Source organism: Ambystoma mexicanum, chromosome 8 (assembly GCF_040938575.1).
Source record: "Ambystoma mexicanum isolate Mex_15411 chromosome 8, UKY_AmexF1_1, whole genome shotgun sequence".
Taxonomy (NCBI): domain Eukaryota; kingdom Metazoa; phylum Chordata; class Amphibia; order Caudata; family Ambystomatidae; genus Ambystoma; species Ambystoma mexicanum.
Window position 1 is genome coordinate 838,920,327 of NC_090929.1, and position 22,615 is coordinate 838,942,941.

A 22,615-nucleotide genomic window follows, 5' to 3' on the forward strand; every position below is an offset into this window, starting at 1 on the left:
AAAGTACATAGATGACGATGAGGGGTACACAAACAGTACATAAAATTGATAACCACTTGTATCCGGAGACCCCGTTGTTGTGGGCATCTCAGATTCATGTTTCGGCCTTATTAGACACTATCCCTAGTGTCTTTTATATAGTCCAAAGTTAAAGGCCATCTTCAGGGCAACATTTCTTCAAAGTAATGGGTAATTCCTCTCTACCCCAAGTGGATATTCATGATTTTTTCCTCTCTACCCCAAGTGGATATTCATGATTTTTTTCAATCTCATTAGCCGAAAAAGTGGATTACAACAGTCGCATCTCATTGGACACACACCCTCCTTATTGCACGAAAACAAGGGAGAAAATATTATTGTGCTGCTGTAATGGCAGGTAACGGCAGCTTATTTTCGGTGGCATTGGAGACAAAAAAGCAGGGTAAACCACAAGGGCCACTTGTTGCGGGCGTCAGATTGGTCTCTGCAGGAGGAGTATGCGTTGGAGTCCTTAGTTATCGCAGTGACTGGTGCAGGATCCTCCAAATCGGAACCTTATGGCACAAAATGGTGCAGTGTGAGCTGTCTGCAGACTGCCAAGAATTGCTAACGTCACCCAGGCCTGGTGATTTTCTCCATTGGCTACCATTTCACCAACTACAAAATCCTTACATTGACATACAAATGTTTGGCAGGAAAAGCTCAGTGTTTAGCGATGAGGCTGAAGACTGCCCCTGCTACACTCTTTACGTTCCAGGGATCTTGACCTGTGCGAATTCCCCCTCAGCTGTTTTGCTGGACTTTAGGACTGGAGTGAGGCCTTTTTCTCACTCAATATATTTTTTTTGATCTGATTTGCATTCTGTATTTTTGAAGTCAAACGCCATAGGCATCTATTTTTGTACTGACACTGCACCTTCAGTGCAGTGCCACAGAGGTCCCTTGGATTTCTCATACAGTTATACCATCTCTTGGATAAACTGTTTCCAAGAGTAGTAAAGTGAAATTTACTTTACTCTCTGTAGACCCAGCACATGCATCCTGTGGGGGAGGGTGTTATTTAGTAGCCCATTGTCCACTTACTCATGTAACGTTTTTTTGTTCCCCTCACGACTTTTATGGCTGGCAGTTTTTTTGTGCGTTATTACCACAGGCTGAATCCTCCGCTGCAGTATTGCACCCATGTGTGGCCATTTTGCCACAATGGCCATGTCTTGATTTTTCGCCATTTCTTGCTTGTGAGGTCTGTCCTGTGTTTTACTATGTGCACCAAACTAGGTTTAACCCTTGTGCTGAAACCCGCCCTGGCTCCAGTGTCTGGCAGGAAGCGAGGGAGGTAACAAACTCAATGTCCTTGATTACCTGAATGCCACCCTGCTGAGTGACAGGCTTTGTACATAGGAGAAACCTGCCTAAACGGCATGCCTCTTGACCAGAAGGCAGTCGACCACTGGAAGAAACATCAGTCCAAAGACTGGAAGAGAAGCTTGTTGCACCCTCTTGGACTGTTTACTGCCCGGTGAACGCCTGATGTAGTACTGAAGCTCCAATTTCGTATCGATGAGGGAAGCCAAGAACGGATGACTTCTTTCCTTGGGTTGTTGGGACCAACTAACCCCAATACTAATTTACTGGAAATCCTCTCCCTGCTGGCTGTCCTTCTTTGCTGCTGGAACAGAGTGCCAAGGGTCAGGAAAACAAGAATAGAGTGCATCGTCTTTGAACTGGGCCAGGGCTCCAGGAAGATCCTGAGGACCCTCCTGAAGCAGGACGACCCATGTCACCTCACCAGAGGGAAGCCCATGGTGTCCAAGATCCACAGTGGGGCTATTGACGGGTGCTGAAACCGCAAATTGCTTCTGATAGACCCTGTCGTTGCCACCAACCTTCAAACTGCAGTGCAGGAGTCTCCATACGTCCTAACTCTTGTCCCCACGACCGAGGCCCAGGAATAGAAGCCAGCTGTATCCTCTTACAACCTAAGGTACTGTCTTGATTAAGGGTAACTTACCTCCTTGTGTCTGTAGTATTCTTGGTCTCACTGGAGCCTTGTAGCTGCTTTTTGCAAAGTTGATTCCAGCTCTGCGCTTCCCTAACCTTACAGCTTGTGGCCCAACAGTATCTTTTACTACAAACTCTGAAACGTTGCAAGACTTCTGCGCTATCTAAAGTGCCTCCGCTCCGTAGACCTTGGTCAAATTGACTTGGGCTGTCCTGGCGCCCTGCAGACTCTTCTAAAGCATGGATTTTGGTTCCAACTGTCCCTCATAGGTGGTACATTATAACTTGTATTGCTGGGAAAGATCCAATCTAGACTTCATTGGGAGATGTATTGACATTCTCTGAGACTCTGTAACCTTAACCTTTTCCTTCCCTAACGGTTTCCTTTTTCACAACCTCAGTGATATGCCAAACATTGTCCTAGCAATTGACGTCACCTAAGGTGTAGAAGATGTGTGGGGCATCCGATAAGGGTATCTAATTGTTGATCTTAAATCTGAACATGTTAAGGTATTTTTGCTGCTGCATATGGCCCTTTATTTAAAACAGACCTAAACAATTTTGCTTGACAACAAGTGTGATTTGTATAATCTCGGTGTTACCTCTAACTCTCTCCCTCTCATTTACCCCTCTTGAGATGTCTGGCTGCTTATTCACTCTTCTAACTTGTGTTGTACAGACCTATACCAATAGATGGGCTTACCCATTACCAAGAGGACACGACTGATGTAGTCTCCCACAGGGCTACTGCAGCCAATCTTGCTTAACACTTATTCCTAGACAAACTTAAACACTTTGGTGGTGCAAGCTTTGTCCATGCCCCTGGTCTCTGGAAGTATATCCTATTGGATCTGAGAAATCACTCTCCTTGGATTAAAACCAGTAAGGCTTTTCTCTAATTCTGATTAGATCTCCCTGATGTCTTTTCCTACTGATTTTGAGCCCTGATGCTGATCTTTCATCTCCTTACTGGGTTCCCTCTTGGTTTTCCTCACTTTTGCGCAATAATGACAAATGGTGAAAAGACTTGGGACATTTTGGGAAAATGGTGACCCCCATGGGTGTTGTCTTGCAGCTGAGCAATCTGCAAGCAGATGCATGGCACAAGCTAGTAAACTGCCACTGCCATTCTGTTTAACAGAATGTTACATGAGAAGTGGGATAAAGGAGTTGCTATTTAACCCCCAGCACTCCACATATTGTGCTATGTGCTGGACCCACAGAAGGAAAGCTAAGTAAAGAAAGGAGTGGTCTTACTATTCTTGGGGGGGGGGGGGGGGGGGGGGAGTAGTTTCCAAGAAAATGGAGTTAAGAGTCCAAGGGGTTTTCAGTGGCACTGCACAAAAGGTGCTGTCGCTGCAAAAGATGCCTATGGAGTTTACCAGACAGACTCCATTAAACGGTAAAACACAATGCCTAGCAAAAGTCCCACTCAAAGGTTAAGAGACCCAGAGTCCATCAAAAGAGCTGGGAGTTTCCAAGGTTAAGGGTATTGGCACACATGAAATTCTGCTTAACAATCATGGTCGGGTGTATGATTCAGCCACTAGAGCATTCAGTATTGAACAGCAAGACTGACTGTACAATAATGTGGTGACTGAAGATGATGCTGGGTTTATAAAGTGATGTAATGGTGCTTCATAGAAAAACGCATTTCTAACATTGTATTAATGTCCTGAGAGTGCCTGACAAGTTGACGGGGAGGTTCCTTAAAGATGCATTGCTAAAGATGTATGCACAAACATTGCTTGAATAACAGTTTATCTAACTTCTTCACAGTTGTGTCAATACCATTGTTGGGCAAGGAGCAGTGTGTCCATGGCCCAACGTTTTGGTGCCACAACCTTCAAACTGCATCACAGTGTGGGGCAGTCAAACACTGTCAGCAAAACGTATGGAACAAACCTACTGTGGTAAGTCTAAACTGGTCTTTGAGCTAGCTGCTTTGTCTACTGCCATCTTGATGGCTACAAAAAATGTTTAACACGTGTGCATTTAAATTTGAAATAGCAGTTCAAGGCAGCTTTCCTAGTCCCTCTGTAGGCTTGTAATATTCAAAAGACCATACCAGTATCTGGTGGCATGTACTCGATAAAGCACCATAAACTAACTTGGATTCCCCACAAACATGTTTGGTTTTTGCTCTTTTGGAATTTCAGTACAGGTGCTCTTGCTTTCAAATTGTGAAACTGCCATAATGAATTAATTGCTACTTGCTTTTTGTATTTCATGCAAGCCTGCTGCTTTGTTCATTGGATCAAAAAATGTGCTTTGGTGTAAAGTAAACGTGATTGGTAACTTGAATGCAAAGTAGCTGAAACTGCCTGGGTTTAAACGTATGTAACCAATCTGCAGGGATCAAAATTAAGACTGTAAAAGCAGCTCCTGGGTATACAGCAGTCACTAGTGTTATGCAAATTTAACTTCCACAAAAGATGCAAATCAATCATTTATTTCAGTATAGAACACCCTTATGCATTAAATGTTGTACAGCTGTCTCAACCTATATAGATTGATATAGGTGTGTATGGTCGGCATCAGTTGGCCGGGAAGCCAAAAGTTCCTCCTGTTAGATGTTGTCAGGCTAACCAGGCTTTTAATCTAGAGCCGGAATGAAATGGCGCCCAGCTCCCCTCAGTTAAAACCCTTATCTGTAGATGCTATATTACTCTTGGCTAAAAGGTAGCTTTTACTTCAGTAAATGTTGAGCACAATCCGTTTCCAACTAACTTTGAGTTTGTCTTACTTGGTGTCGGGCAAAGTTGTATGCAGTACCCTTTGTGACCACTACACACAACTAGGACTACAGGTGTAAGCAAACCAACCTTTGGTGTAAGTCTTGGTAGCGGAGATCTCCAGAGGGGAATGTGAGTAGTAATGTTACAGGTCTACAATCGCTAGTGTTCAAATTATTTGATAAATCTGTCAGTAATAAGGAGGCAATATAATCACACGAATATACTTCAATACTATTTCAGAATACTTTTCAAGAGGAGTAAAAGGCAAAGATTATTAGAACATGAAAGGTTACAATTAGGCGGCGCCAATACTTGTGTTCACCAGAAGAGTCCATTCAATAGGCTAGGCCAAAGTCGATGGGCTAAAAGTCTTGGATAGGATAAAGCGGTTCTGGTAAGTAAACGGTAAAGTCTCTGCACAAGGACTCAGAAGTAGTTTGTAACAAGAATTATCATATGTTGGGTCACAATCTGATTAGGTCTGCGAGTTGCAAATGTTTCTAGCACTTTCATTGTGAGAGGTAAGTACTGTCTTATTTTCACAGTACCCTACAATGAAGAAAAAGATGCAGCTGATGACTTTGGTTCCTGGCCGTTCCTGCAGATCTTGCCGTTCCTGCACCTCATGGGGACAAGAGGACGTCTGGACTCCTGCACTGGGACTGGTCGAGAAGCTAGCACTTGGCAAACTTCAGTGGCTGTGAGTAAATCACACAAACTGGTGTCTCTCTCCAGTGTCTCTCTCTCTGGTTATACGGCTTCCTGCAGCACTGAGTAAAATGCAACTGGCTCCGAGATTGGTATGCAGGTGGCCTGCTGTCACGTTGATTGGTCCCACCAACTCAAAGGGAGAAGCCTTCCATGTAGGGGCTTATCTGTTGATGTGAACTTGGCAATTCGGACCTGCAGCAGGGCTTCACCGGGCAAACCACCGGTCCAGGAGTTGCAGCAGCTGTCCTCTTTAAGCTTGTCTGTTTTTTTTCGTTCCATTGATTGACTCTGCCTTCCAAGCCAGTTCTCGCCCTTCATTCCAGCCTAGCTGTCACTCACCCAGCAGGGTGGCTATCCCTTGCCGGACAGCCAGCCAATCATCAGAGTGCATTTGGGTCTCCTAGGAGACTAAGCAGAGTTTTGGGCACTGCCCTCACTTATTGCCCACCCCTGACAGTCGGATGCGAAAGGTGGTCTTCACTCCTGAAGCCTGCCAAAGGTGAATGAACAAAGGAACAAAACTAGGTTTGGCGTGCGGAACAAAACTCTAGAAGGACCCTTCCACAATCGGTGAAAAAAGACTGGGACCTGTTTTTACAGAGGGGGCTCATTTTGAAAAATATAGGTCCTGTGATTTAACGCTACCATCACTCGTGGTCAGGAAAAATCATGGTAGTTTGTTGTAAAACCACTGCCACTTGCCATTTTGAGGAGAAGGGGTAGTGTTTGACTGCTATTATCTATACACAGGATACTAGGTAACACCCTCCAGCACTCAGGGTGTGCTGGGTTTAGGAATTTAAAGACTAGTAAGGTCAATTTCACTTTACTCTGGGAAACAGTAGTTTATCCAAGAGACTGTATTTAAACCTTGGCGTGGGGGAGGGAGGGGGAGAAGCGAAGCCTGAAGGGCTTACCTCTGTCACTGCACTGAGGGTTCTGTGTCACAAGAGTGGGTTAGACTACATAACCAAAAAAGAAACCAACACAACACATTGCTTTGGAAAGTCCCAAGTTTAGCAAAAGAGCTGGAGGGCTCGAAGGTGGGAGGAATTGGCACATTTATAAGACTTCTCCCTAACACAAGGCGCCCCCCCCCCTTGAATGGCTAATCATTTGCTTAAATTGATCCATGTGAAGTTTGCTTATGTGAGGATACTATTACTTTGCCTATTGCATAATGTGCTTCTGTGAAAAGGTGTCATGTCGTCATTGTTGGACTATTGCATGCCCATATCAAAGCCAACATTGGCAGCATGGAATTGCCATCTGGTCACCTTTGCAGCTTGAATTGTAATCTTCTTTTTGGTATTAAATTAGAATGGCCTTGTGTGATCTTTGGTTTGTTGGGAACCCTAACAGAGCCTGGCAAGTTTCTATTGCATTGCCAAAATGATGAGCATTTTTAGTAGGAAGGCCCCCTTGTTGAATAAGTCTCTATACTGATGCATTTTTCGGACCACCTGTATGGTGGGAAGTGAATGGCGATTAAGATAATATGCAGCATTTTCCAGATTGCATGACACGGGAACAGTCTGGGTAACAAAACACCCCAGACTGATTCAAACCTCATCACATGAGACTTAATGGAGCATTTGGAATACTGTACTTGTTAATACAGTTTACCCAGTTGCTTGATCTGAGGCTGGTATCTTCCTACGGGTCAAATTTGTGGTGTTCCCTGGCCTCTGCACCAGAGCTTGCTGCATAATTTATAGCGGTCTGGTTTGTTTCCCCTTCCCGCCTCCTCTCCCATCCCCTTACCCTGCTACCTCTGGCAAGCATTGTGGGATGACACTGGAACCTTTTTGTACATGGCTTGTTTCAGTAATTTATTTTTGTTTCTCATTCCAGAAAAATGTGATTTGTGATTTATGCAAACAAACCATATCAGTGATTGACAATATTCTGAAGGATAATGCCACAGAGGTGGGTAAACTCTTTGCACATTATCAATGTTTACACTTTCCAACAATTTAAAGCAAGATTGAGTAATGGTTTTTAAAAATCTGTTCTTGTCCATTCATATAGCAATATCGTGATCAAGTACTACATCCAAGGTGCACAGAGTAGGTTACCAGGCCCAAATGGCCAATTTTCAAGGCCCAGTCAAAGCTGTGTCTCCACTTTTCTCTGCTATGGATTATTATAGCTTTATAGACCTGCAGCTCGGGCTGTACTGGACGTTATGGGTCCTGAAGACCGAGTTAATGGCCCGAGCGAAGCAAGGGTCATTAACTCCCATAACGCCTGGTAAGGCCCGAGCTGCAGGTCTATAACGCTATTAGAGCACCCTCAGGGCCCGATTCTGAACTTGGCGCAGTGAATGTCCTAAAGCAGGATTCACTGTGCCAAATCAGTATGCCCAGTCTCCTCCAGTATTTTCAAGTGGGCCTGGGCGTCCTCATAGTGCCCGACCATGCACCTTCAGGATTGTGCCCGTTTGTCATAACTGGCGCAATCCTGAAATCTCAGCAGCATTTTTGTAAACACCATTCCTTATTTTACAAAAATGCTGCTGAGAACTTGGGTGTATATGAACACATTCACATAAACCAAAGTAAGCAGCTTTAAGGTTGCAGAATATGAACGTTGAAGCTGCTTTGCAAACACCCGATTTGCGGGCTCTAATCAATCTGCGGGCTAAATCGGTGGATATAGGCTGCACATCAGCTTCTCAGAAACACCACTAGGGTGTTGTAATTCTGCTTTGTTCCTCATCAGAATGTTTGTCATTTTTTTAACTCTACCACTAGAATGAATTATCATGTTGACATTAGACCAAAATGATCTACCGTCATTCAGTCCAAGTGCCCTTGTGATCTCCTTATACCCCAAAAACTCACACCAGGAAGTTGTTGGACCCTTAACCACCTTCTGCAAGACTGAGTGAATTAACTGTCATCTTCCACTCTACCAAAAATACATTGCTCTTTTCTTGGTTACTCTTGCAAACTCCTATGTCTACTACTTTGCCCCTGAATGAACTTGTGTATTTTGCAACATGAATGCTCGCACCGCCCATCACCTTCCCACAAGCAAAACCTCACCTGCAGGGAGAAGGGGGAGTGTTGTTGGGCATGGCACAAGTCTAAGGTTATTTTGCAATAAATAAGTTTCCAAGAGTGGCCAAGTACACTTGAGACTTATCTCAAGATTGTCGTTTTGTATATTAAGTTTGTCAAGTTTCATGTTTTGTCATACTACAGACCAGTGCACATTAACCATGCAAATAAGAAGCAATGCCTGTTGGTATCTAATGTGAGCTGCCAAGCACAGATTTAGCATTCCAATATGGTGTCTAGTAATTTGAGCAGAAACGTGCGACAGCCCACATGTGTATGTTGACCACTCGATAAGTGCCACGTTTGCAACAATTCACTATTTGGTAGTATGCTTAATTTGTCCAGGGTAGCTGATTAGGTGTGATTTTGGGGGTGGGGGGATGCTGGTGACACTGCCCAGCAACTGAGGCAAAAGATCACCACAAACCTATCCTGCTTCTTGTCAAGACCCATTAGCCAGAGTGTGCAGCTACTAGACAGAAATTGAGGTAACTGTGCTCCCTTCACCACTAGGTTTAAAGCCTCATGGATCAGAATAGTTTGTTGCTTGTCCCGCGTAAGTTAGCCAAATTCACACCATTACCCTGGGTGCTGGTTTAATGGGCAGCGTCTTGGTGGGCCGGTTTTCAGAGTTCTTGACGGCTAGCATTTATCTTAGACTTGCACTTCCCTGGCACTGGGACCATGCCTTGGTACAGTGGCACTGCATCAGCAAAAGGGCTGGGGGGGACGAAGATCCTGCTCTTTGATCATGGAAGAGCCTTTCAGCCCACTCATGGACTTCAGAGGGCATTTAATCTGATCAAACTCTCAATGGTAGAATGTTTGAGCTGTGAGGCTTGCGCTCAGAGGTTAAGTACCTTTTCACTTGATATGGTGCCCCTTGTACCCTTTTGCAGATCTATTTGACTGTTTTTCCTATTCTGGCTTGGTGTCTGCTTCAGAGTGGCTTTTTTTGTGCTCTGCTCATATAGCGGGTAGTCTAAAGGTGTCCCAGGGTGGAGTCTGGTTAGGCTGGGGACTGCTATTCCTTTATGGCAAATTACCTTCACCATGTGACATTATCTTTGTCGGGGCCCATCATTTTTGTGGGACTGATGCCACAGGTGTACAAAGTTCCCTGAGCTGGTGGCGGGGAGGTGGCTATAGCAGCCCTAACCAGACTGGCACATGTCTGTATTGGTGAATGTTTTTTGAGCCCCTTCCCAGAGTAATCTGTCATGCCATATTTGTTGACCTACCATTGGCGCTGTGCTGCATATTTAAATGCAACTTGCTGCTTACCTCAGCCTCCCATGTGGGGATGTAAAACCAATTGCTCTTGCAGTCTTCTGCAGCAAATCTGGACATCTGTTGCTCAAGCAATGGGTTTGAAGCACTACACCCGCATTTCAAACTCCAATCTGCTGAATAGCTGACACCATAGTTGCCAAGCAGGAACATGGAAATGTTGGTAGTTCAATCCCATCGTTTGGGTTTGTTTACTGAGATTACTGCATGTTTTGATTCCCCAGATAATCATGTGGCTGTTGATGCAGTAATCTACTAAATTAAGTTAGGAAATAAGTTTCAATAGAACCTATTCCTGTTTTCCCCAAGATACATACCTGTAACCAGCCTTTCTTTACCCTGTAGTTTAATGTTACTCACCCCATATTCCTGATGTTCCCACCCAATCCAAATACTTGTGACCAATGCCAATTACTTTATTTTTAAAAAGTACTCCCACCCATGTGCACCCCGCCTTTTGAGAGACAGGGTTCCATGTGTTAATATATATCACCCTACAAAAATATTTTTGCGGCGCGATTAAGGCATGGAACCTGCAGGGGACACCCCCACTCCCAAAATTATCCCCCAGGAATTTTGCCTATGGCTGTCTCAGTCAAGCATATATACAGCGGTATTATTGGTGGGGATAATATGTAGTGATACCGGAGACAGGCCAGCAGATGTGCATTTTCCAAGCAGCAGAACTCTAAACCAAGAGGGAAGGAGGGACCATGCAGGGCCTTAAACCCACTTACAGGGCCTGCCCACATCACTTGAGTGAACTTGGGAGTTGTTTGGGACTGTAAAGGGGCAGATGGTTGCCACAGAACTCTGGCACTTGGACTGGCCAAAACTAATTTAAGCCAATAGGAAGCTTCCTTTGCGAGCTCACTTGGGTTAGAACAGCCATTTTAAGGTCACCTGGTGGTTGCCCTAAACTACAAAATGACTGAGCAGGATTAATATAGACTGGTGACCAATGGCTACAATACAGTAAAATGGCTTTCACTTTTGAACAGAATTTGCAGCGCCACCAACTTTCTCCCTCCCTCTTATATAGGGGCACAGGCACCCCCCATGGTTGCCTTCTAGTTCTGAGGCACTGCTGGAACTGGATGCCTTTAGTCACCAATAGATATACCTTAAATAAGGTATTGTAGCAGTGTTTTCAAGTCACCTATATATGAATATACTTTGGGCAATACAGAAACGCCAACTCTTAGTAAAGCCTATACCACTCAAGGTAGTGATGATTATGATATGGCATTTATAACGCGCCTATACACAAGTGTTTCAAGGCGTGACGAGGCAAGGGAGGGGAACAAAGGGAAGACAGGCAACGATCTTACTAGGCCAGGTGACATTCAGATCGCGCAAGAGAAGGGTGGAGAGTGCGTGGGGAAGGGAGAGGGGAAGTGCAGTACATTGGGATAGAATAAATAAGATAAATGAAAAGCAGCTGGCTGGTGGCAGTGCAGACATGAGTGCTGGTAGGGGGACTGTAGGGATACAGAAAACATCCCTAGGTGCAGGATTGCCAGGGAGGCAGTGCAAAAGGCGAGGCCTGGGCCAGAGACCAGAAAGGGTGGCTAGGTGTCCAGTTTCAGCCAGGAGTTTAGCAGCGGAGAGAAAGCAGAAGCAAAGAGTAAGGTTTTGCGGTGTTTCTGGTACCGGAGATGGTTCACAAGTTTCAGGAAGGCTGTTCCAGAGGAGGCCCCAGCCGAAGAGAGATCTACCACCAACTCGTTGCTTGGAGAAGCGACTGACGCTGAGGGAGTTGGAGTTGGAGGCGGATGAGCAAAGAGCTCGAGGGGAGATTTAGGAAGAGTTGCATGCGGTCCCAGACCCCAGAAGGCCTTGTGATTGATATTTATTTCTATCGCGCTCGTACACAAGTGTTTCAGAGCATGGCAAGGCAAGGGAGGGGAACGGGGGAGAACAAAACGGCGATCTTACTAGGCCCAGTGACATTGAGAATGCGCAAGTGCATGGGAGAGGGGGGGGGGGGGAGTGCATGGAAGGGGGAGAAGTGGAAAGTGCGAAGCAGAGGAGAAACAGATAAATGACAATAAATACATAAAAAAGGCCGCAAACAGTGTTAATGCAGCCAGAAATTTGCAAGTGCTAGGTTTAAGGCAGCAGAGGTAGGTCTGTTAAGTGCAGGAAGAAAAAGGGGTGGGGAGGCTGCATGGGTACAGTTACAGACCCCAGTGCAGGGGGTGGCCTGGTGGCAGGGTGAGCAGGTACCTGAACCCGAATGACAGAGGGTGGCCAGGTGCACGGTGCCAAGAGAACAGATCAGCAGGGGAGAGGGGGAGCGAAGGCAGAAGACGAAGTTCTTGAGGTGCTTCCGGGACCGGTTCTCAAGTTTTAGTGGCTGGGAGGCTGTTCCAGAGGGAGGCCCCAGCTGAAGACCGAGATCTACCCCGGCTTGTTTCTTTGAAAAACTGAGAGCGAAGAGCTCGAGAGGGGAGGTATTTTGGACCCAGGCCCCAGAAAGCCTTGTGGACAGTGCAGATGGTTTTGAACTTAATCATCGCAGCCACTGGGAACCAGTGCAGAGATGTCCCATCCTGGAGAGAGATGATCCCTGGGCTTGAGGCCAAGGACAAGTCTTGCAGTCCTGTTCTGGATAAGTTGCAGAGGGCGGAGAGTAGAGGTAGGCAGATTTAGAAGGAGGCTGTTCAATAGTCCAGCCTAGAGAGAACCAGGGCTCTGGAGACGGTGAGCTTCTGGGGGAAGGAGGGGAAAGGAAGAATACCTGAGGAGGTGCAGCTGGTAGTGACTTCTTAGACGTCTGTGAGGAGGGAATGAGAGTGGAGTCGAAGATGACCCTGAGGCTTTTAGCCTTGCAGGTGGGAGCAGGAAGAGGTCCAAGAGGCCAGCAGAGCTGCAGGGAAGAAGGGAGTGGGTGTGCTGATGATTCTCTTACTGGCATTAAGACAGAGGTCATTGGCGGCACACCACTCCTGGATAGCAGACAGTCAGAGATTAGGGAAGGAGAGGAGGCTGAGGGCAGCCTGAAAATGAGCTGGGTATTTCCGCATAGCACTGAAAATTGGGTCAGAGCGGCGATGCAGTGGGCAAGGAGTGCCAGGTATTGGTTTAACAGCCAGGGAGAGAGGTTGGATCAGTCAGAATAAGCCTTCAGAATGTTAAAGGTATTTGTACTGCGCACCGTCACCACCGGCGTTGGTCACCAGGTTCTCTGGCGGATCTGTAAACAATAAGGTGGGATGGGTTAGTAAGGTCCAGAGGGAGTAGGGTAGTGATAGGAGTGGTGTTCTGTTGGCAGCTTCAACTCAGTATATACCGGGTGCTGTGTTTTGGTGCGGGTATTTGATAGGTGTTGGTCCGGCTTATGTGTTGCAGTGTTAAGTGCATGCGGCTTGTTGTGCGAGATGGTTGAGTTTTCTCTTAGTGAGATGAGTATGCAAAGTTTAAGCTTGTATTGGTTAGTGGGTTACCTGACATTCAGTTTTGTAGCACTTCACAATCTTATCTAGATGCGTTGCAGGCTTATGTTTAGAATGCTATCTAGGTGTGGGCATGCAACATTCAAGTTTCATCTAAGTGTGGCGCTTGTTGACCTTGACAAGTATGTTAGTATGTAATGCAGCTTCTACAATCCTGTCATGAATAGGTTGGTCACAAATCTTGCCTAGTGTGAGTTTATGGCAGTGTTATTGGAGGGTAAGTGTGTGGCAGGGGTTTTCTGGAGTAGAGTAGTTGCTCTACTCCCCTCCCATGCCACACTCAGTTTTTGTGGTGTCTGACTGCTGGCTTCACTGGCTTCCCCTGCAGACACATCTTGGAGCCGCCAATGTAGAAGCCGCCCTTTGCCTTGGGGCCCTTAGCTGAAGGGGGCTACTGGGCAGTAGGCTGCCCTGCGGAGGCCAGGTATGTCTGTGAGGTGGCCAATCACGGTGGGAGTGGTTGGGATGGGAGGTGGGAGGTGTGAAAGCACAGGAAGCTGAGGAACAATATAAGAGTAACACTCAAATATTCTTCATTAAATACTCAATATTTCTAAATCGGGTACCCTTTTGGGATGGCCCATAGATTCAACCTACACCCCCAGGTGACTTAAGTAGCTAGGGTGATGGGACATTAATATATCACTGTTGCATTTAGAATCGTCCATGAGTAAGTATTCTCTAGCAGGCAAATACTTTCAGATCCTCTGGCACCAGCTAAGCCAATCAATAGGCAAGTCTAGTTGAGCTGAAGCACTTTTTTGCAGGTAAGTAGAAAAGTCTTTGCACAATGCTCTAAGTCTTTGGAAAAAATAATCAAATGGGCCACATGCTGTTAGACTTGTGAAAAGTAGAAGATGCAAGCAACTCTACAATGAGGTAAGTACTCTCATACAGTAACTTTTTTGTATTGAAGTGCAGCAGATGACTTTGGTTCCTGTGCAGCTCTGCAGATTTTACTGTTCCTGGGCCTCAGTCGTGGGGACAAGAATGGGGGGGAAATCTGGGATACCTGCACTGCAATGGGATGGTCACAGCTCACAACTTGCAATCATCAGTGGCTGTTCAGTGTTTCAGCTCCCCGTGTCTACCGCAAATAGCAACACTGGTTTCTGGCTGTCGAGATGGGCTTTCCTTGCTTCTGGGGTACCGCACTCTGTTAAAGGCTCAGGCTGTCACTCCTGCTTCCTGGGAGTCTGCAGGATCTTCCTGGAGCTCTTGGCCAACTTAAAAGCAACACACAATCTGGTATTGGTTTCCAGCAGCAACTCTGTGGAAAGTCAACCAGCTCAGAGAATGTCCATGTGGCTTACATTGGAGTTGATTGGTCCCACCAACTCAAGGGGAGAAGTCCTTGCAGGGGCTTCTGTCAATACGAATTTGGGCTTCACCGGGCAAACAAACGGTCCAGGAGTTGCAGCAGGTGTCTTCTTCAAGTTCTTTGGTTCCTTCGCCAGTTGGTCGAGTCTGCCTTCCAAGAAAAAAGCTCTGCCTTTTTATTCAGTTCGCTCCCATTTATTCCAGCCTAGCTGTCAGTCACCCAGCAGGGTGGCTGTCCTTATCAGCTGGCCAATCGGAGTGCATTTGGGTCTCCCAGGAGACTAAGCGCGGGAGTTCAGGCACCTCCCTCACTTCTGCCTACCCCAGCCAGAGGCAGGTTTACTTGTGAATCCCGCCAAAGGCAAGCCAAATCAAATAAAGGTATCAAACCTGGTCTGTTGTGCAGAGTAAATCTCGAGGACCTTTCCACAAAGAAATGGTGAAAAAAGACCTGTGCCATTCTTGGGTGCTTCACTGCAGCTGCGAACACAGCCCGTGGCCATTGCACACCATGATGGTTAAACAAACCACTGCCACCAGCCATTCAGTGAGGAGAGGGTAACATCAAAAATTTTACATGAGAAGCTAGACAAAGGGATACTAGGTAACCCCTCGGCACCCTATTGTAAGTGTGTGCTGGGTCTAGAAAGTTACAAAAAAGGCGATTTCACTTTGCTGTGCTGGGAACAGTAGTTTATCCCCGTGAAGGTATTAAACCTTGGGGAAATCTGAACGACTTCTCTGTTTCACTGCACTGATGGTGCTGTGACATAATGCCAAAGATGCCTCTGGAGTTTGTCAGACTCCACAACCAAAAGACAGCGTATCAAATTGCATTAAAATACATAAGAGGGGGGTCTCACTCTCCAGGTAAAATCGTTTTCAAAATCCGGCAAAGTTGCTAGGAGTCTGTGGAATTGGCACATTTCTGAGAATTCTCCGTAACGCACCACTTATGATTTTAAATATAGGCATTTCTGTCCTTTTCCTTCCATTATCGACAATCATCGACGCGGTGGAAAACACCAGACAGCGCTGTCAGACCAAGTACAGTTTTGAATGACCCTTTCGGCCTTGGAAGGCCCACTGGGGCTAGATGCTTACAGTAAGGAGATTGGGGGGGGGGGGTTTGGGCGGGAGAGTCATTGTACAATGTATTTTTCCCACCTTTTCCCTGACATGGATAAAACACCCTTTAAATTCTGTCCCACATGTAAAAAAAAGTCAGTGGATCAACTGTGTGCATGTGCAACCTCTGTCTGAACCGTTACAACGAAGAAGGGCACAATTGAGCTTGCAAGCTCCTTACATCCAAGACCCTTCAAGATTGCAGAACCAAGCGCTGGGCCCATCACGCCATGCAGATCGAGGCCGCCATGGACGTGGAGGGAGCTTCCAGTGACTGCAGCGTCGCCGACGGGAAATGGACAGTTCCGAAGTGCATGCCTGACCCTAAAAGGCTGGCGGCTGTTACAGGGCCGACAGCAAGAGCACTTCCATTTCACACGCCACTAAGCACACACCCTGCGGCGATGCGTCGGCACCGCTGACCAAATGCCCAGATGCGGCGTCTAGGGTAAGATCTGCAGATTCCCTGTACTCTAGGTGCCGATTGCACTGACTGGCCCTGTGAACAGACGCTGCCCATAAAACTAACGTCGGCAAATGAGGCAGGGGTCCTTTCCAATACCGACACATCTTGCCGAAATCGGTTGTAACGTCTAAACACTAGGTTGTCACACCATGTCCCAGAAAGCCTGTTAAAGGCTACTCATTCCAAGAAGTCTTCCAAGAGTTCTGTCCCTATAAGACTTGTCCTTGGGATTAGACCAGTCTCATAAATGCAGATCTATCATAAATACAGATCTACCCCTTCTAAGGAAACTTTACTGGTCGCACAAGAGGAGGGTTCTTTGGCTGAGGCCTTTTTAGGAAAAAACCTCAAGCTGTCAAATGTTCAGATTATGCCTCCTACTGCTCAGGCTTCCAGCTCACAGCCCCTGTCTTCCACTTCTCAGCCACTGGCTTCATCCCAGCCACCAGCAAAAACGTCTCACTTTTGCTGACCTTTATGACATTCATACAGACGCAGAAGGGGATAATGAGGACTACCAGCACACTGATCACTACTATGATGGTGATCATGATGATGAGGCGGCAGAGGTGTAGACTAGTCCTTCACCAATTCAACAGGAATCCCCAGTTCCTGATTCTCCAGTAGATAATCGGGCCCCTTTTTAACGACATATTAATCAAAGCAGCTGAGCACTTCAGTATTCGAACAGAGTCGGCAAGACCAAGATTTCTTTCGAAGATATCCTGGGAGACCAGAAAGCAGCCACCCAGTTCATCTCCATCTTAGTCTGTCCAGTGAAGAATCCAACCTTAACTGGAAACGCCCAGTCAAACACGGGCAGTAAGCCAGTGGGAAGAAACTTTTCTGCCCAACGCCATCTGACCCTTTATAGATCGGGAGACAGCTTAAGCCTGATTTGCTTGTCACAACTACCCGAAAGAGGGCAGGTACACCACTAGCCTTGTCTGAGGGTCCTAGGAAAGGAGATAGTTAGGAATGATTGTATGCAGTACCCTTTGGGTGCACAACCCTGACCTCCTGACAGTAGGAACCCAACCTCTGGTATAAGTCTGAACTACACAGGTTGGTGGCATGTTGAGCAGCCGGGCTTCTCTCATGAGGGGTCCATGTGAGCTGTAGGGGCGTTACACAGATTCAGTTAAAGTATCCAAATAAACACTTGCACACAAGGTTTCTTGACTAATGGTTGAATGTGAGGTAGGGTCCCCAATAGAAATACTGCTGCGTTGGCAGTCATCTGTTGCAAATTTGGAAAACTGGGGATCTATGGGAAGAAATGTGAAATTTGAATGTACCCATAAAACGGGTCGTAGGATTGCTCACCACTAGGGGAAAGGGGATCTACATGGGTGAAATGAAGAGATGTGCACACTAATACTTTGAGCAGGGCCATGGTGAATTATGATTGTGAAGGTATGGATCCCAGGCAAGTGCATTAAGATCATAGAACACCGGGGGGGGGGGGATTTGTCAAATTCTTGATGCCTGTATAGTGGAAGACATTAGTGAACATGCAGACACTATGGGGAAATGGTTTTAGAATTGTAATAGGTGCTAAAATTGTGAATAGCAGATGCATACAAAATGGCAAGTAAAAATAGTTCACATGGAGATCAAGTAAAGGGGGGGAGGGATATGTGGCTCACTGAGGGATTATGTGGGGGGGGGATTGAGAAACTGGCATGAGCCGGTAATTATTGCTTGGAATAACAGGGTTCTGGTCCTTTCTACAGACAAAGTTTTATGAAAAACTATGTTTTCTTGAGACGTGTAAGCAGGACTCTCCTGATTGATGGGTTTAACAAATTGGTAAAACCTGCACTTAGCAGTGAATTTGGACGACTGGTGGTGGGGACTAGAGTATGGTAAATGTTTTACCTTTGTTCTATTTGTGATCATAAGAAATTTGGGAATGCTTATTGAATTGTTGGTGTGTATTCACATCCAGGTGGGCACATTTAGAATCTGTAACCATGGATCCCCTAAATCTGAAATTACGGTAGCGGGCAACTTTAATGCCTATTGTGACAAAGCTACTCACATCGTAGAAACATGGTATGAATTATGTGGTGAATTGGAGGTAGTGCCTCCACCTGAATTGGGACGAAGTGGAAAAGGTTTCAACTCCACCTTGCAAATCAACAGAATGAAATTGGTTAAAATGTTGCAGAATTGGGGATGATCTACCCAGACAATATAGGCGGTAAACATGTAACATGAAAAAGTGAGTTATCGAATTTGCTAGTAATGGTATACATGAACAATTGGATTCTTCGGAGCTCAGCAGGAGCATATGCAATACTATGGACCGAAAAAAGGCATAAATCTGATATGGTCAACCTACTAACCATAGATGGTGAGATTGCCACTACTGGGTTAGGGGTGTTGCTGAGTGTCACACATACTGGGAAGAAACCTGCTAATACACATGATCGTGTGATACAAAATGAGTAAATGGGGAAAGTAAATCAGGATGGACTGGGACAAATAGAAAGTTACCACCATATGTATGAAATTTATGAACTGGCTTAAGGCCCACAATCATGACCTCAATGCAAATTGGAGAAATCTTTACACTGCAAAACCAATGACTCTAACGTTGTGGTATTTGTATAGACTGTTAGGCAAAGTTTGCATGCAGTACCTTCTGGGTCCACTACACACAACTATGACTACAGGTGTAAGTAAAACCAGCCTTTGATAGAAGTCTGTACCACACAGTTTTTGGTAGCGAGCTGAGCAGCCAGGCTTATCTGAAGAGGGAATGTGAGGTTACACAGGTCTACAGTTACAAGTATTGAAATGGACACTTACACTCAAGCTTGCTTGGTAAAACACTTATTAATTGAGGCAATCAGTATCGCACAAATATTACAGTACTTCAGACATTCAGAGCATTTGAAGTAGGAGCAAAAAGGCCCAAGTTAATAAAACAGTGCAAATGGTTTGACTCCACCAGACGAGTTGTTCCAATGCACTAGGTAGACCAAAGTCAGTGGGCTGGAGTCTTTTTCTGGTATTTAAAATGAAAAGTCTTTGCCACGGTTCTCAGTAGTTCGAAGGATTCATGTCGGCTCACAAGCTAACTAGGCCTGCAAGTTGTCAAGTTTCACGCACTTTTGCAATGAGGGGGTAAGTTTTCTCGGGTGGGTTTTCTTACTACCTTCTATTGAAGAAAAGATGCAGTTGAAGACTTCTGTTCCTGGCAGATCTTGCTGTTCTGAGCCTCTGTCGTGGGGACAAGAGGGAGGATGTCGGGACTCCTGCACTGCACAGGGACTGGTCACACAGCTGGCAAGTCTTCAATTCCGGTAGTTGTCTTCAAGCACACACTGGTGTCTTCTCCCTGGCTATTCAGTTTACTGCAGCACTTTCCAACTCAAAGGAAGTTGTCTTTGAAGGGCTTCTCTGTCGAGATTAACTTGGCGATTCGGACCTGTTTGCAGGGCTTCAACGGGCAAACCAACGGTCCAGGAGTTGTAGCTGTCCTCTTCCAGCTCGTCTTCGGTTCTTTCGTTCCAGTGGTCGACTGCCTTCCAAGCCAAGACTCACCTTTTTATTCAGCTCTCCCATTCATTCCAGCATAGCTGCCACTCTCCCAGAAGGTGGCTGTCCTTGCTGGACAGTCAGCCAATCCCGCCAGAGTGCATTTGGGTCTCCTAGCAGACTAAGCACAGGGAGTTTTAGGCGCCAGAGGCGCGTCTTCAGTCCTGAATCCTGCCAAAAGCATAGGAACAAAAGGACCAAACCTGGTTTGGCGCGCAGAGAAATTGGACCTTTCCAGAAAGAAATGGCACAAAAAGACCAGGACCCCTTTAAACGAAGGCGGCTCAGATGCCATCTTGAAAAACGTGGCTCCCGCCATTTAACGCTACCAGTTTTCGCGGTCGGGAAAAATCATGGTAGTTAGTTGTAAAACCACTGCCACCAGCCATTTCTAGAGGAAAGGGTAGCATTTGGCTGCTACATGAGTTTCTAGACAAAAGGGATACTGGGGAACCCCTCCAGCCCTCTATTGTAAAATGTGGTGTGCTGGGGTCTAGAAATGTAAAGACTAAGTCAATTCAACTATACTTTCTCTGGGAAACAGTTTATCCCAGACAAGGTATTTAAACTTTGGGACAGCCTGAAGTCTTCACTGTCACTGCAGTGAGGGTGCTGTGTAAAACACATGAAAAGATGATGCCTATGGAGTTGTCTAAAACTCCCTAATCAAACATGAGTAAAACTCATCAAAATACATGAGGGGGGGGGGGGGAGGCTCACTCTACAAGAAAAAAAATCGGTCCTCAAAAATTTGCTGGGGGTCCTCCCTAACATTGACCACATCTAATAGAGGATATATTTGTTTTGGTAATGCGCACTGAACCCTTAAGTGGGTGCAGCAGAGACCAGTATACTTGAGGCTTAGTTACAACAGATACAATCAAGTCAACATGACAGACCTTAGTTCGCATGCGGATTACAGTGGTACTATAGGTCACAAAGCGCGGTCACATAGTGAGGAGGGGTTGACGACTTGGTTACAATAGATACAAAATTGCAGTAAACTCATAGGCCAGGGTTACCATGGTCATTAGGAATTTACAATAACTCAGATGGGGTATCTGAGTCGGGAAGAGGTCTGGGCCAGAATAGTCTGATTTATTTGTAGCCAGTTTAGCATATTGCATCTGAATTTTAGGTATGAGTGTTCAGTTTTCAGGGCTGATGGCGTGCATTCCAAGAAATGACTGCTTTGACGGGGAAGTTGGAGTCGCCTCCTTTGGTTCATTGAATCGCTAGAGGGTCGGCATTGGCTGATCTAGTAGGACGTGTTGCAGTTCTCCTATTTAATCTTTCTGCAAGATATGGGGGGGTGCTATGTTATGCAGACACTTGGATGTAAGTGATAATGTTTTGAGAAGAATCCTGTTTATTGTTAGCCAGCGGACATCTCTTCTGAAATCGGAGATGTGCTCTGTTGGGAATTCTCAGGGCTCCTCTTGGGGCATTATTTTGTAACCCTTGAACATTGTCTAAGATGTATTTATTGGCACCTAGGTACAAGGCGTTTCAATAGTCTAATTTGGACATTAGTGCATTAGCGAGAGTGATGCAGCTGGTTTCAGAGAGGGAAGGTCTACAGGCTCGGTTTACAGGTATAGGTGGTCGAGGAAGCTAGGGAGTTGACTTGATTCTTACTGTTAAGGTAGCATCAAGGTAGAAACCTACTACGGACATCACCTTGTGTTAGTCAATGTTGAGGTGTAGTTGGAGCAGAGTTTAAGTTCGCCTGAGCCCAGGATCAGTATCGGTTTTCTCATCGTTCAGGCAGAGGCTATGGGTTGCCATCCATGCCTGAATGAGGATGTATATCTTGTTTACCAAGGCCGTATCCTTGACAAAACTGCCCGATCAGGGAATGAGGATCTGGGTGTCATCTGCATAGTTTGTGTAGGTGACACCCAATCTGTCAAAGAGGGGCTTGGTGAAGATGTTATACATGGTAGGTGAGACTCTGGATCCCTGTGGCATGCTGCAGGAAATTTGGATTGGGTCTGCATAGGCTGAGGGAAGAAGACTCGTTGTGCAGTTTGCTAGGAAGGATTGGAACCTGGTTATAGCATCACTTGTGAAATGTGCAGCCGACTCAAGGTCTCTGCATAAGACTGCATGATCCACCAGGTCAAAGGCTGCCAATAGGTCGGAGTAGCATAGCTGTTTCCCCTTGTCCTTCAACTCATCAATTTTGAGTCTTGAGGTCTCTTAATGCTGTTTCTGTGCCATGTTGAGGACAAAAGCTGGACTGGCGGGATCCTAGTAAGTGGTTTACTTCAAGGTAGTCCTGAATTTGAAGGTAAGCTACTCTTTTGTTGGAAGGGGAGTGTGGTAATGGGTGTAATTGGAATAGCGGGGTCTAAAGTTTGCTTTTTCAATAGTGTGAGAACCCAAGATTCAAAAGTTATTTGGCACTGTTTGTCTTGAAGGAGGCGTTAATAAGCTTGGAAATGAACGGGCTAAGTCTCTAGCTGCATCCTTTAATTTGTGCCGGGCAGTTTTCTCCCTGGCAATTGGACTGCTTCAAGGAGCGTATAATTTTCTGTCTACAATAGATTTTTGTGAACCTAAAAGGTGTGGTTCTGTTGGTTGTGGAAGGAGAGGTGGGTTGCGGCTATTGGTTATTTTAATTTGGAGTGCTGCAATTTTGTTTGACAAGGCATTTTGATGTCAGTGCACCATTGCTTGTCTTTAGGAACATTGTAGGTGGGATAGGGGCTTCCATTTCAGAGGATAGTGAATAATTCTTTGGTATTGGAGTTGTCCTTTTTTTTTTTGTTACGTTGGCAAAGTTGGACTATTCTTTAAGGTGTGAGTAAACCAAGCATTAAGGTGTGATTTCTGCCTACTTTTGTGGAGTTCGACAGGTGCAATGGTATCTGGGGCCTTGGTCATACAATAAAGACCTCCACTAGG

General features: G+C 45.8%; 1 protein-coding gene across 2 annotated transcripts in view; it reads left to right on the forward strand.

Annotated features, from left to right (window-relative positions):
* The window catches only part of PSAP (prosaposin), a 314,987-nt gene that overhangs the window by 12,198 nt on the left and 280,174 nt on the right, over nt 1–22,615 (forward strand). For both annotated transcript variants that reach the window (XM_069610721.1, XM_069610722.1), the window contains exons 2-3: nt 3,760–3,893; nt 7,284–7,358. In XM_069610721.1, the coding sequence (XP_069466822.1) occupies nt 3,760–3,893; nt 7,284–7,358 (209 nt within the window). The remainder of the gene's footprint in view (nt 1–3,759; nt 3,894–7,283; nt 7,359–22,615) is intronic.